General features: G+C 56.2%; 1 protein-coding gene across 3 annotated transcripts; it reads left to right on the forward strand.

Annotated features, from left to right (window-relative positions):
* Nucleotides 1-1,263: 1,263 nt before the first annotated feature.
* Nucleotides 1,264-24,981, forward strand: LOC116945125 (acetyl-coenzyme A synthetase, cytoplasmic-like). 3 transcript variants are annotated; one of them, XM_032959267.2, is made up of 18 exons: nucleotides 1,267-1,527; nucleotides 3,680-3,878; nucleotides 5,244-5,335; nucleotides 6,620-6,723; nucleotides 12,009-12,081; nucleotides 13,257-13,332; nucleotides 13,970-14,051; nucleotides 14,557-14,694; nucleotides 15,074-15,244; nucleotides 16,018-16,151; nucleotides 16,375-16,507; nucleotides 20,052-20,108; nucleotides 20,266-20,346; nucleotides 20,448-20,556; nucleotides 20,822-20,890; nucleotides 21,532-21,708; nucleotides 22,548-22,622; nucleotides 22,812-24,981. In XM_032959267.2, exons 1-18 carry the CDS (start codon nucleotides 1,410-1,412, stop codon nucleotides 22,937-22,939), a joined length of 2,016 nt encoding a protein of 671 aa, XP_032815158.1. In that variant the 5' UTR covers nucleotides 1,267-1,409; the 3' UTR covers nucleotides 22,940-24,981. The 3 variants fall into 3 exon arrangements, with proteins under 3 accessions (XP_075925019.1, XP_075925020.1, XP_032815158.1); XM_076068904.1 differs by lacking the exons at nucleotides 20,052-20,108; nucleotides 20,266-20,346; nucleotides 20,448-20,556; ... (2 more) ...; nucleotides 22,548-22,622; nucleotides 22,812-24,981 and having other exon boundaries at nucleotides 1,264-1,527; nucleotides 16,018-16,080; nucleotides 16,375-19,395; XM_076068905.1 differs by lacking the exons at nucleotides 20,052-20,108; nucleotides 20,266-20,346; nucleotides 20,448-20,556; ... (2 more) ...; nucleotides 22,548-22,622; nucleotides 22,812-24,981 and having other exon boundaries at nucleotides 1,264-1,527; nucleotides 16,375-17,742.
* The last annotated feature ends 274 nt before the right edge of the window (nucleotides 24,982-25,255 follow it).

The raw sequence follows: 25,255 nt of genomic DNA on the forward strand, positions 1-25,255 counted from the left end.
GTTGTCCTCTGAATCATTCAAATGTTCATTGGCAAACTTCAGACGGGCATGTATATGTGCTTTCTTGAGCAGGAGGACCTTGCGGGCGCTGCAGGATTTCAGTCCTTCACGGCGTAGTGTGTTGCCAATTGTTTTCTTGGTGACTATGGTCCCAGCTGCCTTGAGATCATTGACAAGATCCTCCCGTGTAGTTCTGGGTTGATTCCTCACCGTTCTCATGATCATTGCAACTACACGAGGTGAGATCTTGCATGGAGCCCCAGGCCGAGGGAGATGGACAGTTCTTTTGTGTTTCTTCCATTTGCGAATAATCGCACCAACTGTTGTCACCTTCTTACCAAGCTGCTTGGCAATGGTCTTGTAGCCCATTCCAGCCTTGTGTAGGTCTACAATCTTGTCCCTGACATCCTTGGAGAGCTCTTTGGTCTTGGCCATGGTAGAGAGTTTGGAATCTGATTGATTGATTGCTTCTGTGGACAGGTGTCTACAAGCTGAGATTAGGAGCAATCCCTTGAAGAGTGTGCTCCTAATCTCAGCTCGTTACCTGTATAAAAGACACCTGGGAGACAGAAATATTTCTGATTGAGAGGGGGTCAAATACTTATTTCCCTCATTAAAATGCAAATCAATTTATAACATTTTTGACATGCGTTTTTCTGGATTCTGTTATTGTTATTCTGTCTCTCACTGTTCAAATAAACCTACCATTAAAATTGTAGACTGATCATTTCTTTGTCAGTGGGCAAACGTACAAAATCAGGAAAGGATCAAATATTTTTTTCCCTCACTGTATGAGAGCCTAGGAAGCTCGATGTGACTCTGAGTCATTGGTGACCGGGCGGAAAACCCAGGTTCATCACAGATAGCAGGCAGTGGCTGAACTCCAGATTCGAAGCCAGGACCTCAGCGGGGCCCGCTCAGCACTCTGATCTCTGAGGCACCCCACCCCTCCACCAGTAAGTTCACAACCACTGCAAAGATCCCAGCGCTACGATATTTACACTGTGTGCGTGCGTGTGTGTGCGAAAATCTGCGGGCAGGGCGCGGTGGGCGGGTTGGTTGCACATCTCGTCCGATCGGAGCTCCCCTGCTCGTTATTGGCAGGGCGCGCTAATGATTACCGAGTTGGGGGGGGGCATACGCTGGGGGAGGTGCGGGGCTTCATCATTGACTGGTGGCGCCACGCGCGCGATACCAACCACGTGACGCCGTGGGGGGGCTACCCCAGTGGCCACTCGCCAGATCTCCACACCCCCCCCACCCCCTGTGCCCTCGTAGGGGGACCCCAGGAGGTGCTGCCGGTTATTAGCGACTGCGTGGCGTGGTGCGGCGCGTCTCGTGGTGGTCGTGGTGATCCTCGTGCTCCTCTCCTCGGTGGTGGTGCCAGCCCCCCCCCCATCACGCAGACCATGAACCCGGACGAGGTGGTGCCCCCCCCCACCGAGCTGTCTCGAGGCGCCCACGTGCGCAGCCTGGAGCAGTACGCCGAGCTGTACGCGAGATCCATCCAGCAGCGGAGCGCGGGAGGTAACGGACTGGACGATGGCGAGCCGCTCACCCACCCACTCACCCTCGCTCACCCACCCACTCACCCTCGCTCACCCACTCACCCTCGCTCACCCACCCACCCTCGCTCACCCACCCACCCTCGCTCACCCACCCACTCACCCTCGCTCACCCACCCTCGCACGGGTGCTGTGGTGTTTTCGCCGGCGACTGGAGATGCTGTACATGACGCGTCAGTGCTGCCCATTCCGTGAGCTTCGTGCGACGCCACTGGTTGACGGGTTCGACTCACGCCTTGGCTGTACTTGTACGGTGCGTTTGTTTCAATTCGCTGCTGGACGAGGCCCTGCCACGCTTTGCGGGCAGTGAGTGTCTTTGACCATACTTCACCGCCCAGACCAGTGCCGGGTGGTGGTCGTGGGGTGCAGGACAGCCGTAAAAACAATCCTCAATCGTTGAACAATGTTCTGCGCTTGATCTGGATATTCCGCATTCAGAGTAACACGCGTTGAATGGATTGTCATGCGTCAACAACATCACTCTCATTGGCAGGGCGGGTGGGAAAGTGCTGTCCCCTCCCGCATGGAGCACAGGGCCGCTTGAAGGGATCTCCGAGAGTATCTCTGGCGAGATGTCGGCTTAGACGGGGGGGGGGCGTTCTCTGACTTCGGGTGGCCTTGAGAGGTGGCGACGGGTGGGGAGACCTCGACCCAGCCGCCGATTGATCACGCTCGACGGCGATCAATGGAAATCGTCAAACGCGTTTGATGCTACATCATGTGACCTCCCTTGCCACTATCAAAATATATCTTGATACTGGCAAGTGAGGTCCCATGATGTAGCAGTTCGCCCCGAGCTCTCAATGTCCTGATGATAGTGGCATTGTCTTTGTGCTGTTCGCCTATTGGTGTCCTCTGGTCTAGCACTGCTTGAGACTAGGCTCAAAAGAAAGCTGCCTCTGGTGTGGACCAATCAGTTTCAAAGAAAATTCATCATCATATACTATCAGAGCGTGTTTGTTTTGTTTGCATGTTCACCACAAGTATATGTGGTTAATGCAGACATGATTCCTTGCATAAGGTTTCAGGTTGGTGTTTTAACATCTTAACGCAACTGTTTTATTGCCAGAAAGGGTAAAATCTATTCTTATGCGTTTGATGCTGTATCGTGGACGATGCCTCCCTACCGCCTGCTGGAGGTGGTGATTTTCCCACCGCCTGCTGGAGGTGGTGATTTTCCCACCGCCTGCTGGAGGTGGTGATTTTCCCACCGCCTGCTGGAGGTGGTGATTTTCCCACCGCCTGCTGGAGGTGGTGATTTTCCCACCGCCTGCTGGAGGTGGTGATTTTCCCACCGCCTGCTGGAGGTGGTGATTTTCCCACCGCCTGCTGGAGGTGGTGATTTTCCCACCACCTGCTGGAGGTGGTGATTTTCCCACCATCTGCTGGAGGTGATTTTCCCACCGCCTGCTGGAGGTGGTGATTTTCCCACCGCCTGCTGGAGGTGGTGATTTTCCCACCGCTTGCTGGAGGTGGTGATTTTCCCACCGCCTGCTGGAGGTGGTGATTTTCCCACCGCTTGCTGGAGGTGGTGATTTTCCCACCATCTGCTGGAGGTGGTGATTTTCCCACCGCCTGCTGGAGGTGGTGATTTTCCCACTGCCTGCTGGAGGTGGTGATTTTTCCACCACTGCTGGAGGTGGTGATTTTCCCACCATCTGCTGGAGGTGGTGATTTTCCCACCGCCTGCTGGAGGTGGTGATTTTCCCACCGCTTGCTGGAGGTGGTGATTTTCCCACCGCCTGATGGAGGTGGTGATTTTCCCACCGCCTGCTGGAGGTGGTGATTTTCCCACCACCTGCTGGAGGTGGTGATTTTCCCACCGCCTGCTGGAGGTGGTGATTTTTCCACCACTGCTGGAGGTGGTGATTTTCCCACCGCCTGATGGAGGTGGTGATTTTCCCACCACCTGCTGGAGGTGGTGATTTTTCCACCACCTGCTGGAGGTGGTGATTTTCCCACCATCTGCTGGAGGTGGTGATTTTCCCACCATCTGCTGGAGGTGGTGATTTTCCCACCGCCTGCTGGAGGTGGTGATTTTCCCTCCGCCTGCTGGAGGTGGTGATTTTCCCACCGCCTGCTGGAGGTGGTGATTTTCCCACCGTCTGCACCAGAGTTTTGGAAGGAGATCGCGAGGGAGTTCCACTGGCAGCGATGGCCGCCGCAGGAGGACGTCCTCAGCTACAACTTCGACGTGCGGCGCGGCCGCGTGTTCGTCGAGTGGTTCGCCGGGGGGCTGATGAACGTCTGCTACAACCTCCTGGACAGGAACGTGCTGGAGAAGGGACTCGGGAACCGCGTGGCCTTCTACTGGTACTTGAACGCGCCGCCACCCGAGGTCGCCCTGATGTCGCGTACTCGACACGGCGCAGGGCGATGTCGATGTTTGTGTTGTTCTGTCAGTGCCGTTCTGTGGAACGAGGTGAGGGAGAAGTCAAGAGGCCGGGATTAGAGTCTCAGTTGCAAGGGGTGCTGCCAGTAGAGGGCAATGATTGCTGCTGCTGCGACTGCTGCTGCTGCCGTGAGTAAAATTGAGCGATTTGCGGCGCGGTTTTAGGAAAAGGCGAATTTCGGCGGGCCCCTGACACCGGCACACGATGGCCAACTCTTGCGAGTGACATCAGGGGAGGGGGGTCTTTAACGTCCACTGTGAGTGAAGCTCACGGCGCGTCGTGGTGGTTGGTGCCGCACTGCCCACGTGGCCCCGTAGTCACGACCTCCCGCAGGTCGAATATAAAAGCAGCGCGAGGTTGTTTACCTATTTATTGTTGTTTATTTTAACCTTCAGCAGCGTTGCCAGCCAAACGGATCCTCTTTGTACCCCAGCCTCGCCAGCCGCTGTCGCTACAATTGATGTCCCTCTCAGACGCGGCGCCATCGGCCCAACCGTCTCCAGGTCTCGATGGGATCTCGATACGAAGGCGACAGTGAGGTCGCTTGAAAGCATTTAGCGTGGGGCCCTTGAAAGTGCGGGGCCCGTAGCTACTACATATATACACATATATGTAGTAGCTACATATGTATTAGCTACTACATATATAGTAGCTACTATATATGCAGTAGCTACATATGTATTACATATAGCTACTATATGTAGTATATATAGTAGCTACTATATATGTAGCTACTATATATAGCTACTACATATGTAGTAGCTACTATATATAGTAGTATATATGTAGTATATAGTAGCTACTATATATGTAGTAGCTACTATATATGTAGCTACTACATATGTAGTAGCTACTATATATAGTAGCTACTACATATAGCTACTATATATGTAGTAGCTACTATATATGTAGTAGCTACTACATATATAGTAGCTACTACATGTATAGTAGCTACTATATATAATAGCTACTACATATAGCTACTATAAATGTAGCTACTATATATGTAGTAGCTACTATATATGTAGTAGCTACTATATGTGCAGCTACTACATATAGCTACTATATGTGTAGCTACTACATATAGCTACTATAAATGTAGCTACTATATATGTAGTAGCTACTATATATGTAGTAGCTACTATATGTGTAGCTACTACATATAGCTACATATATGTGTAGCTGCTTTTGCTACTGGGATAATAATCCGGCACTGCTCGTGGCCTCGCTGACTGGGCACGGGGCCGACTCGAGGCCCACTGGAACCTCCGTGCGTGTCTTTCAGGGAAGGCAATCGCCCTGATGAGAGCTCACAGATCACCTACGCCGAACTCCTCGCCGAGGTCTGCAAGTTCTCCAACGTCTTGCTTGCCAAAGGTAACCTGTCGGAGCGGCGCTCCTCGATTTGTTCATTGCGGCATCGCGGCTCTGACACCGCACTGCGGCACTGATCGATGACTTCGCTTGGGTCAACGGAGAGCAACTCTCGGAGATCCAGCTTTCCGTGGTTGAGACATTTAATCGCTTTGTCTGACAGTTGGTGAATTGCACACACACCCAAGCACTCACTCGTCCACCCACTGACCCACCAATTCACTGCATTCACATTTATGTTTGAGTCAGCGCGAGGTTTCTTGATCCACGGCTTGGTGTTCGCAGTTGCACTCAGCATAGAGAGGGAGGCCTTGTAGTCTCCGCTCAGGCAGCAGGTGTCCACCGCATCTCCTGTGGTTCGTGCCGATCCGGTGAAGTGCTGCCCATTGTGTCTGTGGAAGATGGAAGCTGGGCAGTGGATGACGGCCCTCCCAAGCCGTGCGGGGCGGTGGGGGCTATTTCACGACACCTCACCACGCTGGTCAGTGCGGGTTGGTGAAGGCGAGGTGCGTTGTTTTTAGTGCAGCATGCGGTGCTGTGGTGAAGGGTGCGGTGCTACGAGACGGTTTATACATAGCGTGCCGCTGTAGTGAGCAGTATCGCGTGCCGGTGTTCCACTTCTGTGCGCTGTTCCACTTCTGTGCGGTGTTCCACTCTGTGTGGTGTCCCACTACTGTGCCCTGTTCCACTATGTGTGCTGTTCCACTTCTGTGCGGTGTTCCACTCTGTGTGGTGTTACACTTCTGTGCGCTGTTCCACTTCTGTGCGCTGTTCCACTGCTGTGCGGTGTTCCACTCTGTGTGCTGTTCCACTTTTGTGCGGTCTTCCAATCTGTGCGGTGTTCCACTTCTGTGCGGTGTTCCACTGTTGTGCGGTGTTCCACTGTTGTGCGCTGTTCCACTTCTGTGCGGTGTTCCACTCTGTGTGCTGTTCCACTTCTGTGCGCTGTTCCACTGCTGTGCGGTGTTCCACTCTGTGTGCTGTTCCACTTCTGTGCGGTGTTCCACTGTTGTGCGCTGTTCCACTTCTGTGCGGTGTTCCACTGTTGTGCGCTGTTCCACTTCTGTGCGGCGTTCCAATTCTGTGCGGTGTTCCACTCTGTGCGCTGTTCCACTTCTGTGTGGTGTTCCACTCTGTGTGGTGTTCCCCTTCTGTGTGGTGTTCCACTCTGTGTGGTGTTCCACTTCTGTGTGGTGTTCCACTCTGTGTGGTGTTCCCCTTCTGTGTGGTGTTCCACTCTGTGTGGTGTTCCACTTCTGTGCGCTGTTCCACTCTGTGCGCTGCCAGGCGTGCGGAAGGGCGACCGCGTCGCCCTGTACCTCCCCATGGTGCTGGAGTTGGTGGTGGCCATGCTCGCCTGCGCCAGGCTCGGCGCCGTGCACTCCGTCGTGGTTTGTTATCCCACCCATCGCCACGAGCACTCACCACACTCACTCACTCACCACATTCACTCACCATACTCACCACACTCACTCACCACACTCACTCATTCACCACACTCACTCACTCACCACACTCACTCACTCACCACACTCACTCACCACACTCACTCACTACACTCATTCACCACACTCACTCACTCACCAAACTCACTCACTCACCACACTCACTCATTCACCACACTCACTCATCACACTCACACACCACACTCACACACCACACTCACTCACCACACTCACTCACCACATTCACCACACTCACTCACCACACTCACTCACCACACTCACACACCACACTCACCACACTCACACACCACACTCACACACCACACTCACTCACCACACTCACTCACCACACTCACTCACCTTACTCACCACACTCACTCACAACACTCACTCACCACACTCACACACCACACTCACTGACCACACTCACCACACTCATCACACTCACTCACCACACTCTCCACACTCACCACACTCACCACAATCACACACCACACTCACACACCACACTCACTCACCACACTCACTCACCACACTCACTCACCTTACTCACACACCACACTCACTCACCACACTCACTCACCACACTCACTCACCACACTCACACACCACACTCACTCACCACACACACACCACACTCACTCACCACACTCACTACACTCACCACACTCACTCACCACACTCACTCACCACACTCACACACCACACTCACTCACCACACTCACTCACCACACTCACCACACTCACTCACCACACTCACACACCACACTCACCACACCACACTCACTCACCACACTCACTCACTCACCACACTCACTCACCTTACTCACCACACTCACTCACCTTACTCACCACAATCACTCACCACACTCACACACACCACACTCACTCACCACACTCACTCACCACACTCACACACCACACTCACTCACCACACTCACTCACCACACTCACCACACTCACTCATCACACTCACTCACCACACTCTCCACACTTACCACACTCACTCACCACACGCACTCACCTTACTCACCACACTCACTCACCACACTCACATACCACACTCACTGACCACACTCACCACACTCACTCACCACACTCACACACCACACTCACTCACTACACTCACCACACTCACTCACCTTACTCACCACACTCACTCACCACACTCACACACCACACTCACTCACCACACTCACCACACTCACCACACTCACACACCACACTCGCTCACCACACTCACTCACCACATTCACTCACCTCACTCACCACACTCACTCAACCACACTCACTCACTCACTCACCACACTCACTCACCTCACTCACTCACCACACTCACTCACCACACTCACACTCACTACACTCACCAGACTCACTCACCACACTAACTCATCTTACTCACCACACTCACTCACCACACTCACCTTACTCACCACACTCACTCACCACACTCACTCACCACACTCACACACCACACTCACTCACCACACTCACACACCACACTCACTCACCACACTCACCACACTCACTCTCCACACTCACTCACCACACTCACTCACCACACTCACACATCACACTCACTCACCACACTCACTCACAACACTCATCACACTGACCACACTCACACACCACACTCACTCACCACACTCACTCACCACACTCACCACACACACCACACTCCCTCACCACACCACACTCACTCACCACACTCACACACCACACTCACTCACCACACTCACTCACCACACTCACTCACCAAACTCACCACACTCACTCACCACACTCACTCACCTTACTCACCACACTCACACACCACACTCACTCAAGACACTCACTCACCACACACCACACTCACCGCACTCACTCACCACACTCACTCACTCACCACACTCACTCACCACACTCACTCACCACAATCACACACCACACTCACTCATCACACTCACTCACCACACTCACTCACTCACCACACTCACCACACTTACTCACCACACTCACTCACCACACTCACTCACCTTACTCACCACTCACTCACCACACTCACTCACTCACCATACTCACCACACTCACTCAAGACACTCACTCACCACACTCACACACCACACTCACCACACTCACTCACTCACTCACCACACTCACCACACTCACACACCACACCACACTCACACACCACACTCACTCACCACACTCACTCACCACACTCACTCACCTTACTCACCACACTCACACACCACACTCACTCAAGACACTCACTCACCACACTCACACACCACACTCATCACACTCACTCACCACACTCACTCACTCACCACACTCACTCACCACACTCACTCACTCACCACACTCACTCACCAGACTTACTCACCGCACTCACTCACCACACTCACTCACCACACTCACTCACTCAATCACCACACTCACTCACCACACTCACTCACCACACTAACTCACCACACTCACCACACTCACACACAACACTCACTCAAGACACTCACTCACCACACTCACACACACCACACTCACTCACTACACTCACTCACCACACTCACCACACTCACTCATCATACTCACTCACCACACTCCCTCACTCACCACACTCACCACACTCACTCACCACACTCACCACACTCACTCACTCACTCACCACACTCACTCACCACACGCACACACCACACTCACCACACTCACCTTACTCACCACACTCACACACCACACTCACTCACCACACTCACCACACTCACTCACCACACTCACACACCACACTCACCACACCACACTCACTCACCACACTCACTCACTCACCACACTCACTCACCTTACTCACCACACTCACTCACCTTACTCACCACAATCACTCACCACACTCACACACACCACACTCACTCACCACACTCACTCACCACACTCACACACCACACTCACTCACCACACTCACTCACCACACTCACCACACTCACTCATCACACTCACTCACCACACTCTCCACACTTACCACACTCACTCACCACACGCACTCACCTTACTCACCACACTCACTCACCACACTCACATACCACACTCACTGACCACACTCACCACACTCACTCACCACACTCACACACCACACTCACTCACTCACTACACTCACCACACTCACTCACCTTACTCACCACACTCACTCACCACACTCACACACCACACTCACTCACCACACTCACCACACTCACCACACTCACACACCACACTCGCTCACCACACTCACTCACCACATTCACTCACCTCACTCACCACACTCACTCAACCACACTCACTCACTCACTCACCACACTCACTCACCTCACTCACTCACCACACTCACTCACCACACTCACACTCACTACACTCACCAGACTCACTCACCACACTAACTCATCTTACTCACCACACTCACTCACCACACTCACCTTACTCACCACACTCACTCACCACACTCACTCACCACACTCACACACCACACTCACTCACCACACTCACACACCACACTCACTCACCACACTCACCACACTCACTCTCCACACTCACTCACCACACTCACTCACCACACTCACACATCACACTCACTCACCACACTCACTCACAACACTCATCACACTGACCACACTCACACACCACACTCACTCACCACACTCACTCACCACACTCACCACACACACCACACTCACTCACCACACCACACTCACTCACCACACTCACACACCACACTCACTCACCACACTCACTCACCACACTCACTCACCAAACTCACCACACTCACTCACCACACTCACTCACCTTACTCACCACACTCACACACCACACTCACTCAAGACACTCACTCACCACACACCACACTCACCGCACTCACTCACCACACTCACTCACTCACCACACTCACTCACCACACTCACTCACCACACTCACTCACCACAATCACACACCACACTCACTCATCACACTCACTCACCACACTCACTCACTCACCACACTCACCACACTTACTCACCACACTCACTCACCACACTCACTCACCTTACTCACCACTCACTCACCACACTCACTCACCATACTCACCACACTCACTCAAGACACTCACTCACCACACTCACACACCACACTCACCACACTCACTCACTCACTCACCACACTCACCAAACTCACACACCACACCACACTCACACACCACACTCACTCACCACACTCACTCACCACACTCACTCACCTTACTCACCACACTCACACACCACACTCACTCAAGACACTCACTCACCACACTCACACACCACACTCATCACACTCACTCACCACACTCACTCACTCACCACACTCACTCACCACACTCACTCACTCACCACACTCACTCACCAGACTTACTCACCGCACTCACTCACCACACTCACTCACCACACTCACTCACTCAATCACCACACTCACTCACCACACTCACTCACCACACTAACTCACCACACTCACCACACTCACACACAACACTCACTCAAGACACTCACTCACCACACTCACACACACCACACTCACTCACTACACTCACTCACCACACTCACCACACTCACTCATCATACTCACTCACCACACTCCCTCACTCACCACACTCACCACACTCACTCACCACACTCACCACACTCACTCACTCACTCACCACACTCACTCACCACACGCACACACCACACTCACCACACTCACCTTACTCACCACACTCACACACCACACTCACTCACCACACTCACCACACTCACTCACCACACTCACTCACCACACTCACACACCACACTCACTCACCACACTCATGTGCGAGTGTGAGAGTGTCACGGCGACACTGAGTGTGAGAGTGTCACGTGACACTGAGTGTGAGAGTGTCACGGTGACACTGAGTGTGAGAGTGTCACTGAGTGTGAGAGTGTCACGTGACACTGAGTGTGAGAGTGTCACTGAGTGTGAGAGTGTCACGTGACACTGGGTGTGAGAGTGTCACTGGGTGTGAGAGTGTCACGTGACACTGGGTGTGAGAGTGTCACGGTGACACTGGGTGTGAGAGTGACACTGAGTGTGAGAGTGTCACGGTGACACTGAGTGTGTGAGTGTCACGTGACACTTAGTGTGAGAGTGTCACTGGGTGTGAGAGTGTCACGGTGACACTGGTGGACGTGCGGTATAACTGACGACAGACGATGATTGTAACGACGACTCTTGTTTTTGGTTTCCGTGTCGTCTGTGCGAAGTTCGCGGGGTTCTCTGCGGACGCTCTCCACGACCGCATCGCAGACTCGCAGTGCCGCCTCCTCGTCACGGCCGGTCAGTTCCCGGGCCCACGGCTCCACTCGCACGTCACACGCACGGCGTAGAGATGCCGGTCGAAGGGATGTCCTGAGCCGGTGGTGGAAATTCCCCGTGCCCATGGCAGGGGCTGGTCTGTCCGTAGGACAACCGGTGTTGACTTCCTCAGAACGTGGTATTCATATCATTGTCCCTGGAGAGACGATGATGGGCTGAGTCAACCCCCCCAACCGGGATGTGAACTCGCGACCTCGCGACCTCGAGCCGCTCGCTCTGCCGCCCGGCCACCGCGTGTCGGACGTCGCCTCGCCCGGCGTCGCCGGCACGCGCTCGGCGGGAGGGCCGAGGCTGCGACCGGGGGAGTCGCGCAGCAGGGGCCTCGCGCCCCCCTCCCCCCGGGCCCTGGTTGTGAGATGGCAGGAGGAGGCGGCCGCTCTGCGTCAACACGATCCGGGCGACAGGTGCCGAGTGATCCGCTCGCTCTGCCCGACGTCTCGAACGAGGAACGAAAACGGAGCGGTTTTTGATGAGCAGACACGCAGAACGGCTCCTGCAGCGTTTGCCGCGGGGAGCCGAGGACACCGACGCGGTGGGTCAGGCGGCAGCGGCGGCGGCGTTGCCGCTGGGACAGCTGAGATCACGAAACGAGCAAGGAGACTCCCCCGTGGCGTCGCGAGCGATGAGCTCCAAGGCCATCATTGGCGAATGTGCATCGTCGGACGTGTGTGTGTGCACGTGTGGTGTATGGTGCATCGGCCAGTCATCTCAAGTCAACCCCTGGCACCTGGGTCTGTCCCGTGACCTCCTGCCAGCGGGCGTTCGATACTTCACGTGGCCTTAAAGTGCACATGGCCTGGCACAAGCGTCGTGTGGGGAGTGGTGGCGGAGTGGTGGCGCAGTGATTAGCATGCCGCGATGAGAACCAAGGTGACCCGCGACTCCCGCTTATGACAAATACCTAAACCTGTCTTGGGCCTCCTCTAGGTCGACTCGGCCTTTAAGGGAGTACAGTACCTGACGCAGTGCAAAAACATCAGCACCGGGGAGACAAAAGCAGCCGTAAGTGGCGCTGGCCACCCACCTCCTCGTGTGCCGTTCCGGCCTTCATAGGTGCTCGCTAACAGCACTTGCCCACAGCGTCTGTTCGCGACTATAGGAGGGATCTTTGCATTTGTCTGTGTGCGTGCATCCAGATGGATTCCAGCGCGGGGACAAGTCGATCAGCCTGAAAGAGATCGCAGACGAGGCCTTGAAGAAGAACGCGGAGGAGTGAGTGGCGCTGCTCACATAACAGACAGAGGAGAGGTGGCGTGAGATGAGCCCAGCGTAGACAAGTGGCGGACGGAGCTGGATGAGAGAGATGCAGGCAATGTGGAGGCGAGATGAATGAGCTTGTTTATGTGAATTAGCTCGTGAAACTTGTCCATATTTGAATTTGAGATGTTATCTGACGCGCCCGCTCCGTCGTTTGTGGACCCGGGACCCGTCGAGCTACTGGGGGCTCTCGGCGATTGCGTCGCTTCGCCCGCGCCCCGTGCCGCCACCGCTGGTGGTCCTCGCTGGTGGTCCTCGCGGTGGTCCTCGCGGTGGTCCTCGCTGGGTCACGGTTGGCTCCGCCGCCACGGCATCACCTGAACTAATGTGTGTTTGTTTACCCGGAAAAGCCTCACTGCGTCTCAAGGCTGGCTCCTGCCAAGTTTTGAGAAATTTGCAGGATAATTGTTAACATTGGGATGTTTGACCACTACCAGTCACATTGTATGTGAGCTGTGGGAGAACGTGCAGACTCCACATAGCAAGGCTCCCGAGTTGGGAATCGAACCCAGGGACTTCTTGTCACTGGGTCCCTCTGTGGGCTCCATGCGAGTGGCTCTAAGCGGAGTCGGCGTCTCTCTGGGGCTCGCAGGGACGACGTGAAGGTGGAGCACTGCATCGTGGCGAGGAGGTTCGGCGAGCAGCAGAACGGAGTGGCGAGCGAGGCCCTCGTGGTGAGCTCGCCGCCCCGCTAGGCCGCGACGGCAGACTTCGCGACGCTACCACCCTGGTTGATGTTGCGGGTGCACCAACCCCGATCTCGTGTTGGCATCATCGTCCAAGTTCAAAAGGATACCACCTGTACCCGTAAATGGCCGAATTTGGGTAAAACCACATCGCAACATCGCCTCCTTCTGCGAAACGACTGCGGACGTCGCACCCTCCGTGATAGCCTTGCGCTCCGACAAAAATGCGCTGGAAAATTAATGCCGTGACCAGTGAGCGTAGAGTCGTCATGGTTACAGCGAATTCACTCTGGCTGCGCCTAACGCAGGAGGTCTTGCGGATGCGTAAATCGGACGCGCGTCAACTGAAATCGACCGGAGTTTGAGCGCGTAGACAATCAGAAACCAGCACGGCGATTCAGCAGCCGCCGCCTCCTTCACTGACGAACTAGCGGGGCGAGGAAGACGACGGGCGATCGTGACGGGGCGCGGGGTTCCGTGCTGCCTCACTCAGGTGCCGTGGACGAGCGGACGGGACAGCTGGTGGCATGAGCTGATGTGCGGGGCGAGTACCACGTGCGAGCCCGCGTGGTGCGACGCCGAAGACCCGCTCTTCGTCCTCTACACCAGCGGCTCCACCGGCAAGCCCAAGGTGGTGCCCCCACGCGCCGGGTTTTGCGGTGAAATTCGGGCCCACGCGTCGCGGTCACGCAGCTTCCCCGCCGTCTTCTTCCTCAATTTCTTATTTGCTTGCTTAATTCAAGAAACCCATGAACTCTTATCGATTAAACCTTCAATCGTGCTTTTGTTGCTGGACGCTGGGCGTTTTTTAGCCTTTTTGGCAAGTGCTGCTCCTGCTGTGTGGAACAGAGGTCGCTTGAAGGGGTCTCAGAGGTAGCTCTGCGATAATTGATGCGTCTTCCTGCGATGCTACGCTGGTTAAATATTGTTTGCGCCGGTTGGAAGCGGTGGCCCTCGCGTGTCCTCGAACTGTGAGGATCCCGGTAACGTCGTCGCGACGTCTTCCGCAGGGGGTGCTCCACACCACCGCGGGCTACCTGCTCTTCGTGGCCACCACGCACAAGCTCGTGTTCGACATTCGGCCGCAGGACGTGTACTGGTGCACGGCCGACATCGGCTGGATCACCGGCCACTCCTACATCGTCTACGGACCCTTGGCCAACGGCGTCACGAGCGTGCTGGTTCGACTCCCAACCTCCCTGCCCTCCCGCTTAATTGGAAAAAGCCAGCTGGCAATTTTGGCGCTTTGCTCGAGACGGCGCTGCATTTGCCTTGCGCAGCACAGGGACAGCTGCCACCGGGGGTCCCCCGAACGAGACTCCAGCAAGGCACTGGAATGGTCGATATGGGGCGAGATGTAGGGCGATGCTTTTAGTTGCGGAGGAAGTAACGCTGCCGCCGCTACGTAAGCAACAGCCTCATCCTTGCGGCTGTGGTTGTTCCTGGACGTTGGGTGGAGCGGTGGCACGGCAGTTAGCGCACCGCTCTACGAGCCCGGCGCTCCGAGTTCTATTCCTGGCCAGGGCTATCGTCAGTGGCGAAATCAGAACCGGTCCTGAACCCTCCCCATGGGCGACTCGGCAATAAATGAGTAATAACCGTGGTGTTTTAATCGCAGCATTTAGGGAGACAAAGGCGGCCGGGCGTGGTGCTGGTCACACCGGGCCCTGGTGCGCCGCTCCCCAACCTTAAGAGGTGCTCGCTAACGCAAACTGCCCCGGCTGTCCGCACGGCTAGAGGGGAATCTCGTGTGCACGTGCCGTACTTGTGACAAGATCGGCCAGAACCCACAGCTGATCTCACGAAGCCTCAGTTCGCACCTCCCATTAGCATGGTTGGCTACATATGGTGCGAAAGAAGTTCACCATGCATTGACTCTCAGCGGGTTGGTCCCGAGCCGGTGTGTCGGGGATGCGGCGGAGATTAACGCGAGTACCGCCGTGTTGTCCCGCAGTTCGAAGGCATCCCGACGTTCCCGGACGCGGGGCGGTTTTGGCAGACGGTGGAGAAGTACGCGGTGAGCAAATTCTACACGGCGCCCACCGCCGTCCGGCTCCTCATGAAACACGGAGACGCCTTTGTGCTCAAGTGGGTCACGCTCCATCGCCGCCATTGTCACCGGCAGCAGCGGCAGCAGCAGCAGCATCCATTGCCTGCATCATCATCTTCGTTATAATCATCATCATTGATCCATACATCCATCGCCACAACCATGATGTTGTTAGCAGTGCCACTTTCAAACTTGTGCGGAAAGTTGTTTATTTTACTTTGAAGCAATTCCCACCCCTACCCCGCCTCTGGCGCGCGACAGACACAGCCGTCGGTCCCTGCGAGTGCTGGGCACCGTCGGGGAGCCCATCAACCGCGAGGCGTGGCACTGGCTACACGGCGTCGTCGGAGGCGGCCGCTGCCCCATCGTCGACACGTTCTGGCAGACGGAGACCGTACACTCACTCACCACTCACTCACCACCCACTCACCACTCACTCACCACCCACTCACCACTCACTCACCACTCCCTCACTCACCACTCACTTACTCACCACTCACTCACCACCCACTCACCACTCACTTACTCACCACTCACTCACCACCCACTCACCACTCACTTACTCACTCACCACTCACTCACCACTCACCACCCACTCACTCACCACCCACTCACCACTCACTCACCACTCACTCACCACCCACTCACCACTCCCTCACTCACCACTCACTCACCACCCACTCACCACTCACTCACCACTCCCTCACTCACCACTCACTCACTCACCACTCACTCACCACCCACTCACCACTCACTTACTCACTCACCACTCACTCACCACTCACTCACCACTCACTCACTCACCACCCACTCACTCACTCACCACCCACTCACCACTCACTTACTCACTCACCACTCACTCACCACTCACTCACCACTCACTCACTCACCACCCACTCATTCACCACTCACTCACCACTCCCTCACTCACCACTCACTCACCACCCACTCACCACCCACTCACCACTCACTCACAACTCACTCACCACTCACTCACTCACCACTCACTCACTCACCACTCACTCACCACCCACTCACCACCCACTCACCACTCACTCACTCACCACTCACTCACCACTCACTCACTCACTCACCACTCACTCACCACCCACTCACCACTCACTCACTCACCACTCACTCACCACTCACTCACCACCCACTCACCACACTGCAGGTCACAACAACCCATTCACTCCCCCATTCTCTCACCACTCACTCACCACTCACTCACTCACTCACCACTCACTCACCACTCACCACTCACTCACCACTCACTCACCACTCACTCACCACACTGCAGGTCACAACAACCCATTCACTCCCCCATTCACTCACCACTCACTCACCACTCACTCACCACCCACTCACCACTCACTCACCACCCACTCAACACCCACTCACCACTCACTCACCACTCACTCAGCCACCCACTCACCACACTGCAGGTCACAACAACACACTTCCCCATTCACTCACCACTCACTCACCACTCACTCACCACTCATTCACCACTCACTGACCACCCACTCACCACTCACTCACCACTCACTCACCACACTGCAGGTCACAACAACACACTCACTTCCCCATTCACTCACCACTCACTCACCACTCACTCACTCACTCACCACTCACTCACCACTCACTCACCACCCACTCACCACTCACTCACCACTCCCTCACTCACCACTCACTTACTCACCACTCACTCACCACCCACTCACCACTCACTTACTCACCACTCACTCACCACCCACTCACCACTCACTTACTCACTCACCACTCACTCACCACTCACCACCCACTCACTCACCACCCACTCACCACTCACTCACCACTCACTCACCACCCACTCACCACTCCCTCACTCACCACTCACTCACCACCCACTCACCACTCACTCACCACTCCCTCACTCACCACTCACTCACTCACTCACCACTCACTCACCACCCACTCACCACTCACTTACTCACTCACCATTCACTCACCACTCACTCACTCACCACCCACTCACTCACTCACCACCCACTCACCACTCACTTACTCACTCACCACTCACTCACCACTCACTCACCACTCACTCACTCACCACCCACTCATTCACCACTCACTCACCACTCCCTCACTCACCACTCACTCACCACCCACTCACCACCCACTCACCACTCACTCACAACTCACTCACCACTCACTCACTCACCACTCACTCACTCACCACTCACTCACCACCCACTCACCACCCACTCACCACTCACTCACTCACCACTCACTCACCACTCACTCACTCACTCACCACTCACTCACCACCCACTCACCACTCACTCACTCACCACTCACTCACCACTCACTCACCACCCACTCACCACACTGCAGGTCACAACAACCCATTCACTCCCCCATTCTCTCACCACTCACTCACCACTCACTCACTCACTCACCACTCACTCACCACTCACTCACCACTCACTCACCACTCACTCATCACACTGCAGGTCACAACAACCCATTCACTCCCCCATTCACTCACCACTCACTCACCACTCACTCACCACCCACTCACCACTCACTCACCACCCACTCACCACCCACTCACCACTCACTCACCACTCACTCAGCCACCCACTCACCACACTGCAGGTCACAACAACACACTTCCCCATTCACTCACCACTCACTCACCACTCACTCACCACTCATTCACCACTCACTGACCACCCACTCACCACTCACTCACCACTCACCACACTGCAGGTCACAACAACACACTCACTTCCCCATTCACTCACCACTCACTCACCACTCACTCACTCACCACTCACTCACCACTCACTCACCAGACTGCAGGTCACAACAACCTATTCACTCCCCCATTCACTCACCACCCACTCACCACTCACTCACCACTACCCACCACCCACTCACCGCTCACTCACTCACCACTCACTCAGCCACTCACTCACCACACTGCAGGTCACAACAACACACTCACTTCCCCATTCACTCACCACTCACTCACCACTCACTCACCACCCACTCACCACTCACTCACCACCCACTCACCACTCACTCACTCACTACACTGCAGGTCACAACAACCCATTCACTCCCCCATTCACTCACCACTCACTCACCACCCACTCACCACACTGCAGGTCATAACAACCCACTCACTCCCCCATTCACTCCCCCACCCACTCACCACCCACTCACCACTCACTCACCACCCACTCACCACCCACTCACCACCCACTCACCACTCACTCACCACCCACTCACCACACTGCAGGTCATAACAACCCACTCACTCCCCCATTCACTCTCCCACCAACTCACCACCCACTCACCACTCACTCACCACCCACTCACCACCCACTCACCACCCACTCACCACTCACTCACCACCCACTCACCACTCACTCACCACCTCACCACACTGCTCTTGCTGCTTCTTCCCCTGTACTGCTCCATTGTGGAATTCCGTCCTTCCATCGTCACCTCTCTCCCAACCCAGTTCACGGTAACTTTGCTCAATTGAAAAACCCGGGTGAACTGTTACCAATTACAACTCTAAGAGTGCTGTTTGTTGCTGACCGCGTGGCGTTTTGAGCCTCTGCTCAGCAATAGGGGTTTAAAACTCCGTCTCAAAGTTTCTGTCGGTGGCGACGGTGCCGGTGATACCGTCCTACGGCCGGTCGAGATGCCTCCACTATGGCCCCCTGGCACTGCGGTACGTAACCCGCCACCGCCGTCATCGTCCTCAATAGCGGCTGCGATCGATCCGCTGCTGGATGAAGGCCTCCCAAATCCACTGGCGTCTCTCGCGGCCTCGCGATGCCACGATCCTGCGCACGAGGCCAATGTCACCGCTGCATCTCTGTGAAATCGAATCCTTGGAATCCCTCTCCTGACCGGACGTCCCCTGCGTGCGGCTGCAGGGAGGGCACGTGCTGACGCCGCTCCCGGGCGCCACGCCGCTCAAGCCGGGCTCCGCGGTGAGCGGCGCAGGCAACGCGCGGACACGGCCCCCGGATCATCGCGGTCGTGCCGTCGGCGTCACGACGCTCGCGCTTCATATCCGCCTCTGTCCCCTCCGCTCCCCACCCCCCTCCCGCGCCCTCCGCTCCCCGGCGGCGTCCGCGTCCCGTCCAGACGCTGCCGTTCTTTGGCGTGGAGCCGGCGATCCTCGACGAGCGTGGGGAGGAGCTGCGGGGCGAGGCCGAGGGCTTCCTGGTGAGGCGACCGCCGTCGGCGCGACGAGGCCCCGCCCGCACGGGGCGGGCGGCTGCTCACCCGGCGGCGGACACCCAACGCGTGCGTGCGTCTCCCCGCAGGTGTTCAAGCGGCCGTGGCCCGGGATCCTGCGGACGGTGTTCGGCGACCACGAGCGGCTGGAGGCGACGTACTTCGGGAAGTTCCCCGGTTACTACGCGACGGGGGACGGTGCGTGACGCGATCTAAAAACCCCGCCGCTCCAATTTGGGTTCCGCGCCGCGGCCGATCCGAGCGGCAAACGCCGGAACCGGTCCTTGCGCATCCCCTCGGTATTACAACGAGTACCTCTCGCTGTGCGTGAACATCGGCGCTGAGGAGACACAGACGGCCGGACGTGGAGCTGGCCACCCACCCCCTCGTGTGCCGTGCCAGCCTTCGTAGGTGCTCGCACTTGCCCCAACGTGGGATCTTTGTCTTTGCGTGTGGATTGCAGGCTGCAGGAGGGATAAAGACGGATATTACTGGATCACGGGCCGCACAGACGACATGTTGAACGTGTCTGGTGAGCGTGCCGAGTCGTGGTCGCCGTTACCTTCCGCTGCAAACGATCGGCTGGGCTCCTCGCTCCAGCGGGCGCTTCCTCAGCGAGGCGCTGTCTTCTCCCTGCGGCTCGGACACCGCACGGCCGCTCACTAAGTTAGCCGCGAGGAGTTTCGTCGCGAGCGGTTGTTTTGACGAAGGTTAAAAGCGAGTCGCCTCTCCAACGCGAGCCGGGCTGCTCTCGAGCTTCCTCAACAAACAACAAAAACTTGCCAGAGGAGGTGGTCTGGTGGCTGAGAGGCCAGAGCTGAATTCCAGCTGTGAAAATTAAGACGTGGCTTTTGCCGGCATGAGGCTGTATCGTGGGGCAGGTGCGAACGTGCCGCCCTTTACTGTGTGGACCGGTGGCCACTTGGCAGGGATCTCAGAGGCAACTCTGTGATGTCCACTTCTGCGGGCCGTACCGGTACATCACAGAACCGTCGATCCATGGCAACCGCCTGGGGAGACCTCCGCCCAGTAGCCACTTGATCACAGCTGCGGCGCGATCGCCACGGTCGGGCGATCGCTCCGATAGGACGCTTCATCTCGTGCCCCGGACGACTCCTCGGGATCGCACCTCGACCCTCCGCCCCCCGCTGAGCGCGCCCCGTTCCCTCCCAGGCCACCTGCTGAGCACGGCGGAGGTGGAGTCGGCGCTGCTGTCCCACGGCTCCGTGGCCGAGGCGGCTGTGGTAGGGCGTCCGCACGCGCTCAAGGGCGAGAGCCTCTACTGCTTCGTGACGCTCAACCACGGCCTGGAGCTCAACCCGTGCCTCGCCGCCGAGCTGAAGAAGCGAGGTGCCGGTTTGTTCGTAATTAAATGTCAAAACGTGGGTGACGTCGCACAACCGACAGTTGCTTGTTCGCCCTGGTCGCCCGCTCCGGCACGCGTGCACGATGTCATCGTCGTCATCGGGGGAGAACGGCAAACCCTCCCCTCCCTGAGAGAGACGCCGACTCCGCTTAGAGCCACTCACAGGGAGCTCGAGAGGAACGCAGTGACAATAAGCCCCTGGGTTCGATTCTCAACTCGGGTGCCTTTCCTTGTGGAGTTTGTTTGTTTTCCACATTCTGCATGCGTTCTCTGGCTTCCTCCCATCGCTGAAAACAGACTAACTAAAGCCGAGAGAGACACAGCTCCACTCTGCGTCTCCACGAGTAAATATATATATTTTTTTTAAAATCCCTTGGCCAATTCGCTTTCCAGTCCTGTATTATCAAACGCAATGTGTTTAAGCGAGCATACTCTGGATGGGTTTCGGCAATCTGGGTCTCATCGGCAGTCCGGCTTGTTTTCGTTTGGCTGCATCAAATCGCAAATGGTGTGACGTGGTCGCGGCAGCGCTGATGGCCTGGGTTTCCGTCTCATCTCAAATTTGGGATCACGGCTGAAACCCGGCCGCCACAAGGTGGCGGTGGGATACAAGTCGGAAGAGAGCGAGAGACGACAGAAATAGAGCTGGAGACCAGAGGTAGAGAGACGGAGAGAGACGGAGAGGGATGGACAGGGATGGAGAGTTGAGAGAGATGGCAGCGAGCGATCGTCTCCGTTGCTGGGGGCGTGCACGCTGGACCTGCTTGGGAACGTCCTCTTGGCAGTGTCGCCCGAGCATCTGACCACCGCGTTTGTGTTTCAGTGAGAGAAAAGATCGGTCCGATCGCCACGCCCGACTTCATCCAGAGCGCACCGTCGCTGCCCAAAACGCGCTCAGGTAACGTGCGGCGAGAAATGTCTCTCCCGCTGGCTCGAGTGAGCACGTGCACCTGGGGTCTCCCCCTCCTTCTTGACTCTCTTCGACAAGCTGCAACAAAAGGCCTGCGGGATTTTTTCGGCTCGCGACGAGTTTCAGCGTTGACCCCCTCCCCACCTCCCCCCTCCGTTGAATAAATCTTCCCCGCAGGGAAGATCATGAGACGGTTACTGCGGAAAATCGCGCAGGACGACTCGGACTTTGGGGATTTGTCGACGTTGGCGGATCCAGGGGTGGTGCAGCTGCTCTACAGCTCGCGCTGCATCAACGGTCACTAGAGCCAGCGTGGAGAGACACCGCGCAGAGACACAAAGATCACAGAGACACCACCCAGAGACACAGAGATCACAGAGACACCGCGCAGAGACACACAGATCACAGAGAGACACCGCACAGAGACACAGGTCACAGAGAGACACCGCACAGAGACACACAGATCACAGAGACACCGCCCAGAGACACACAGATCACAGAGAGACACCACCCAGAGACACACAGATCACAGAGAGACACAGATCACAGAGACACACAGATCACAGAGAGACACCACCCAGAGACACACAGATCACAGAGAGACACCGCGCAGAGGCACACAGATCACAGAGACACCACCCAGAGACACACAGATCACAAAGACACCACCCAGAGGCACACAGACCACAGAGAGACACCACCCAGAGACACACAGATCACAGAGACACCACCCAGAGACACACAGATCACAGAGACACCACCCAGAGACACATCACAGAGACACCACCCAGAGACACACAGATCACAGAGACACCACCCAGAGACACACAGATCACAGAGGCACACAGATCACAGAGACACCACCCAGAGACACACAGATCACAGAGACACCACCCAGAGACACACAGATCACAGAGACACCACCCAGAGACACACAGATCACAGAGACACCGCCCAGAGACAGACAGATCACAGAGACACCACCCAGAGACACACAGATCACAGAGACACCACCCAGAGACACAGATCACAGAGAGACACCACCCAGAGACACACAGATCACAGAGACACCGCCCAGAGACACACAGATCACAGAGACACCACCCAGAGACACACAGATCACAGAGACACCACCCAGAGACACAGATCACAGAGATAGTCTGGGACGTGGAGTGTGAGCGTCTGGCACGTGGAGTGTGAGAGTCTGGGACGTGGAGTGTGAGAGTCTGGCACGTGGAGTGTGAGAGTCTGGCACGTGGAGTGTGAGAGTCTGGCACGTGGAGTGTGAGAGTCTGGCACGTGGAGTGTGAGAGTCTGGGACGTGGAGTGTGAGAGTCTGGGACGTGGAGTGTGAGAGTCTGGCACGTGGAGTGTGAGGGTCTGGCACGTGGAGTGTGAGAGTCTGGCACGTGGAGTGTGAGAGTCTGAGACGTGGAGTGTGAGAGTCTGGCACGTGGAGTGTGAGAGTCTGGCACGTGGAGTGTGAGAGTCTGAGACGTGGAGTGTGAGAGTCTGGGACGTGGAGTGTGAGAGTCTGGCACGTGGAGTGTGAGAGTCTGAGACGTGGAGTGTGAGAGTCTGGCACGTGGAGCGTGAGAGTCTGGCACGTGGAGCGTGAGAGTCTGGCACGTGGAGTGTGAGAGTCTGGCACGTGGAGTGTGAGAGTCTGGCACGTGGAGTGTGAGAGTCTGGCACGTGGAGTGTGAGGGTCTAGCACGTGGAGTGTGAGAGTCTGGGACGTGGAGTGTGAGAGTCTGGTACGTGGAGTGTGAGAGTCTGGCACGTGGAGTGTGAGAGTCTGGTACGTGGAGCGTGAGAGTCTGGCACGTGGAGTGTGAGAGTCTGGCACGTGGAGTGTGAGAGTCTGGCACGTGGAGTGTGAGAGTCTGGCACGTGGAGTGTGAGAGTCTGGCACGTGGAGTGTGAGAGTCTAGCACGTGGAGTGTGAGAGTCTGGGACGTGGAGTGTGAGAGTCTGGTACGTGGAGTGTGAGAGTCTGGCACGTGGAGTGTGAGAGTCTGGTACGTGGAGCGTGAGAGTCTGGCACGTGGAGTGTGAGAGTCTGGCACGTGGAGTGTGAGAGTCTGGTACGTGGAGTGTGAGAGTCCGGCGAACGCGGCAAGCCGAAGTACGGGGTTGGAAAGGAAGTTGGAGCAAGCGGCAGCAGCAGCAGAAGCGCTTCCTGGACGAACGCGGTGGAGTCCTCGGGCCACAGCAGTGGAGCTCAGCGCGCGACTTCACCACGTTCATGTCGGCGGCGGCACTGAAACTTAAGCCACTCAAAGGGCATCCCATGCATGACCCGGCGTGAAAACAATTGAATAAACGATCTCGATGAGAACCTGAAGGTGTTTTTGCGGTGGTGCTGCTGCGTTGTGACGGTATTTCGGGTCGTGCCGCGCGGTGCTCGACGTCAAGTCCGACGTTTCGATCGACGCGCTGGGAGCTTTTTATTCGGAGCTGATTCAGTTCCTGCAGAAGCTCCCAACACACGGAGCGAGACAACGGAACATCGTGCCAAACGAGACGTAGACGTATGACCAGAGAACCCATCGGAGCGCTGGTCCAGAGTTTATATTTGACAGCGAATGTTGCTAGGGATGGTTGCGCTGCATGTGCTG

This window comes from Petromyzon marinus, chromosome 23 (genome assembly GCF_048934315.1).
Source record: "Petromyzon marinus isolate PM22_M1 ecotype Great Lakes invasive population chromosome 23, UKy_Petmar_22M1.pri1.0, whole genome shotgun sequence".
NCBI lineage: Eukaryota > Metazoa > Chordata > Hyperoartia > Petromyzontiformes > Petromyzontidae > Petromyzon > Petromyzon marinus.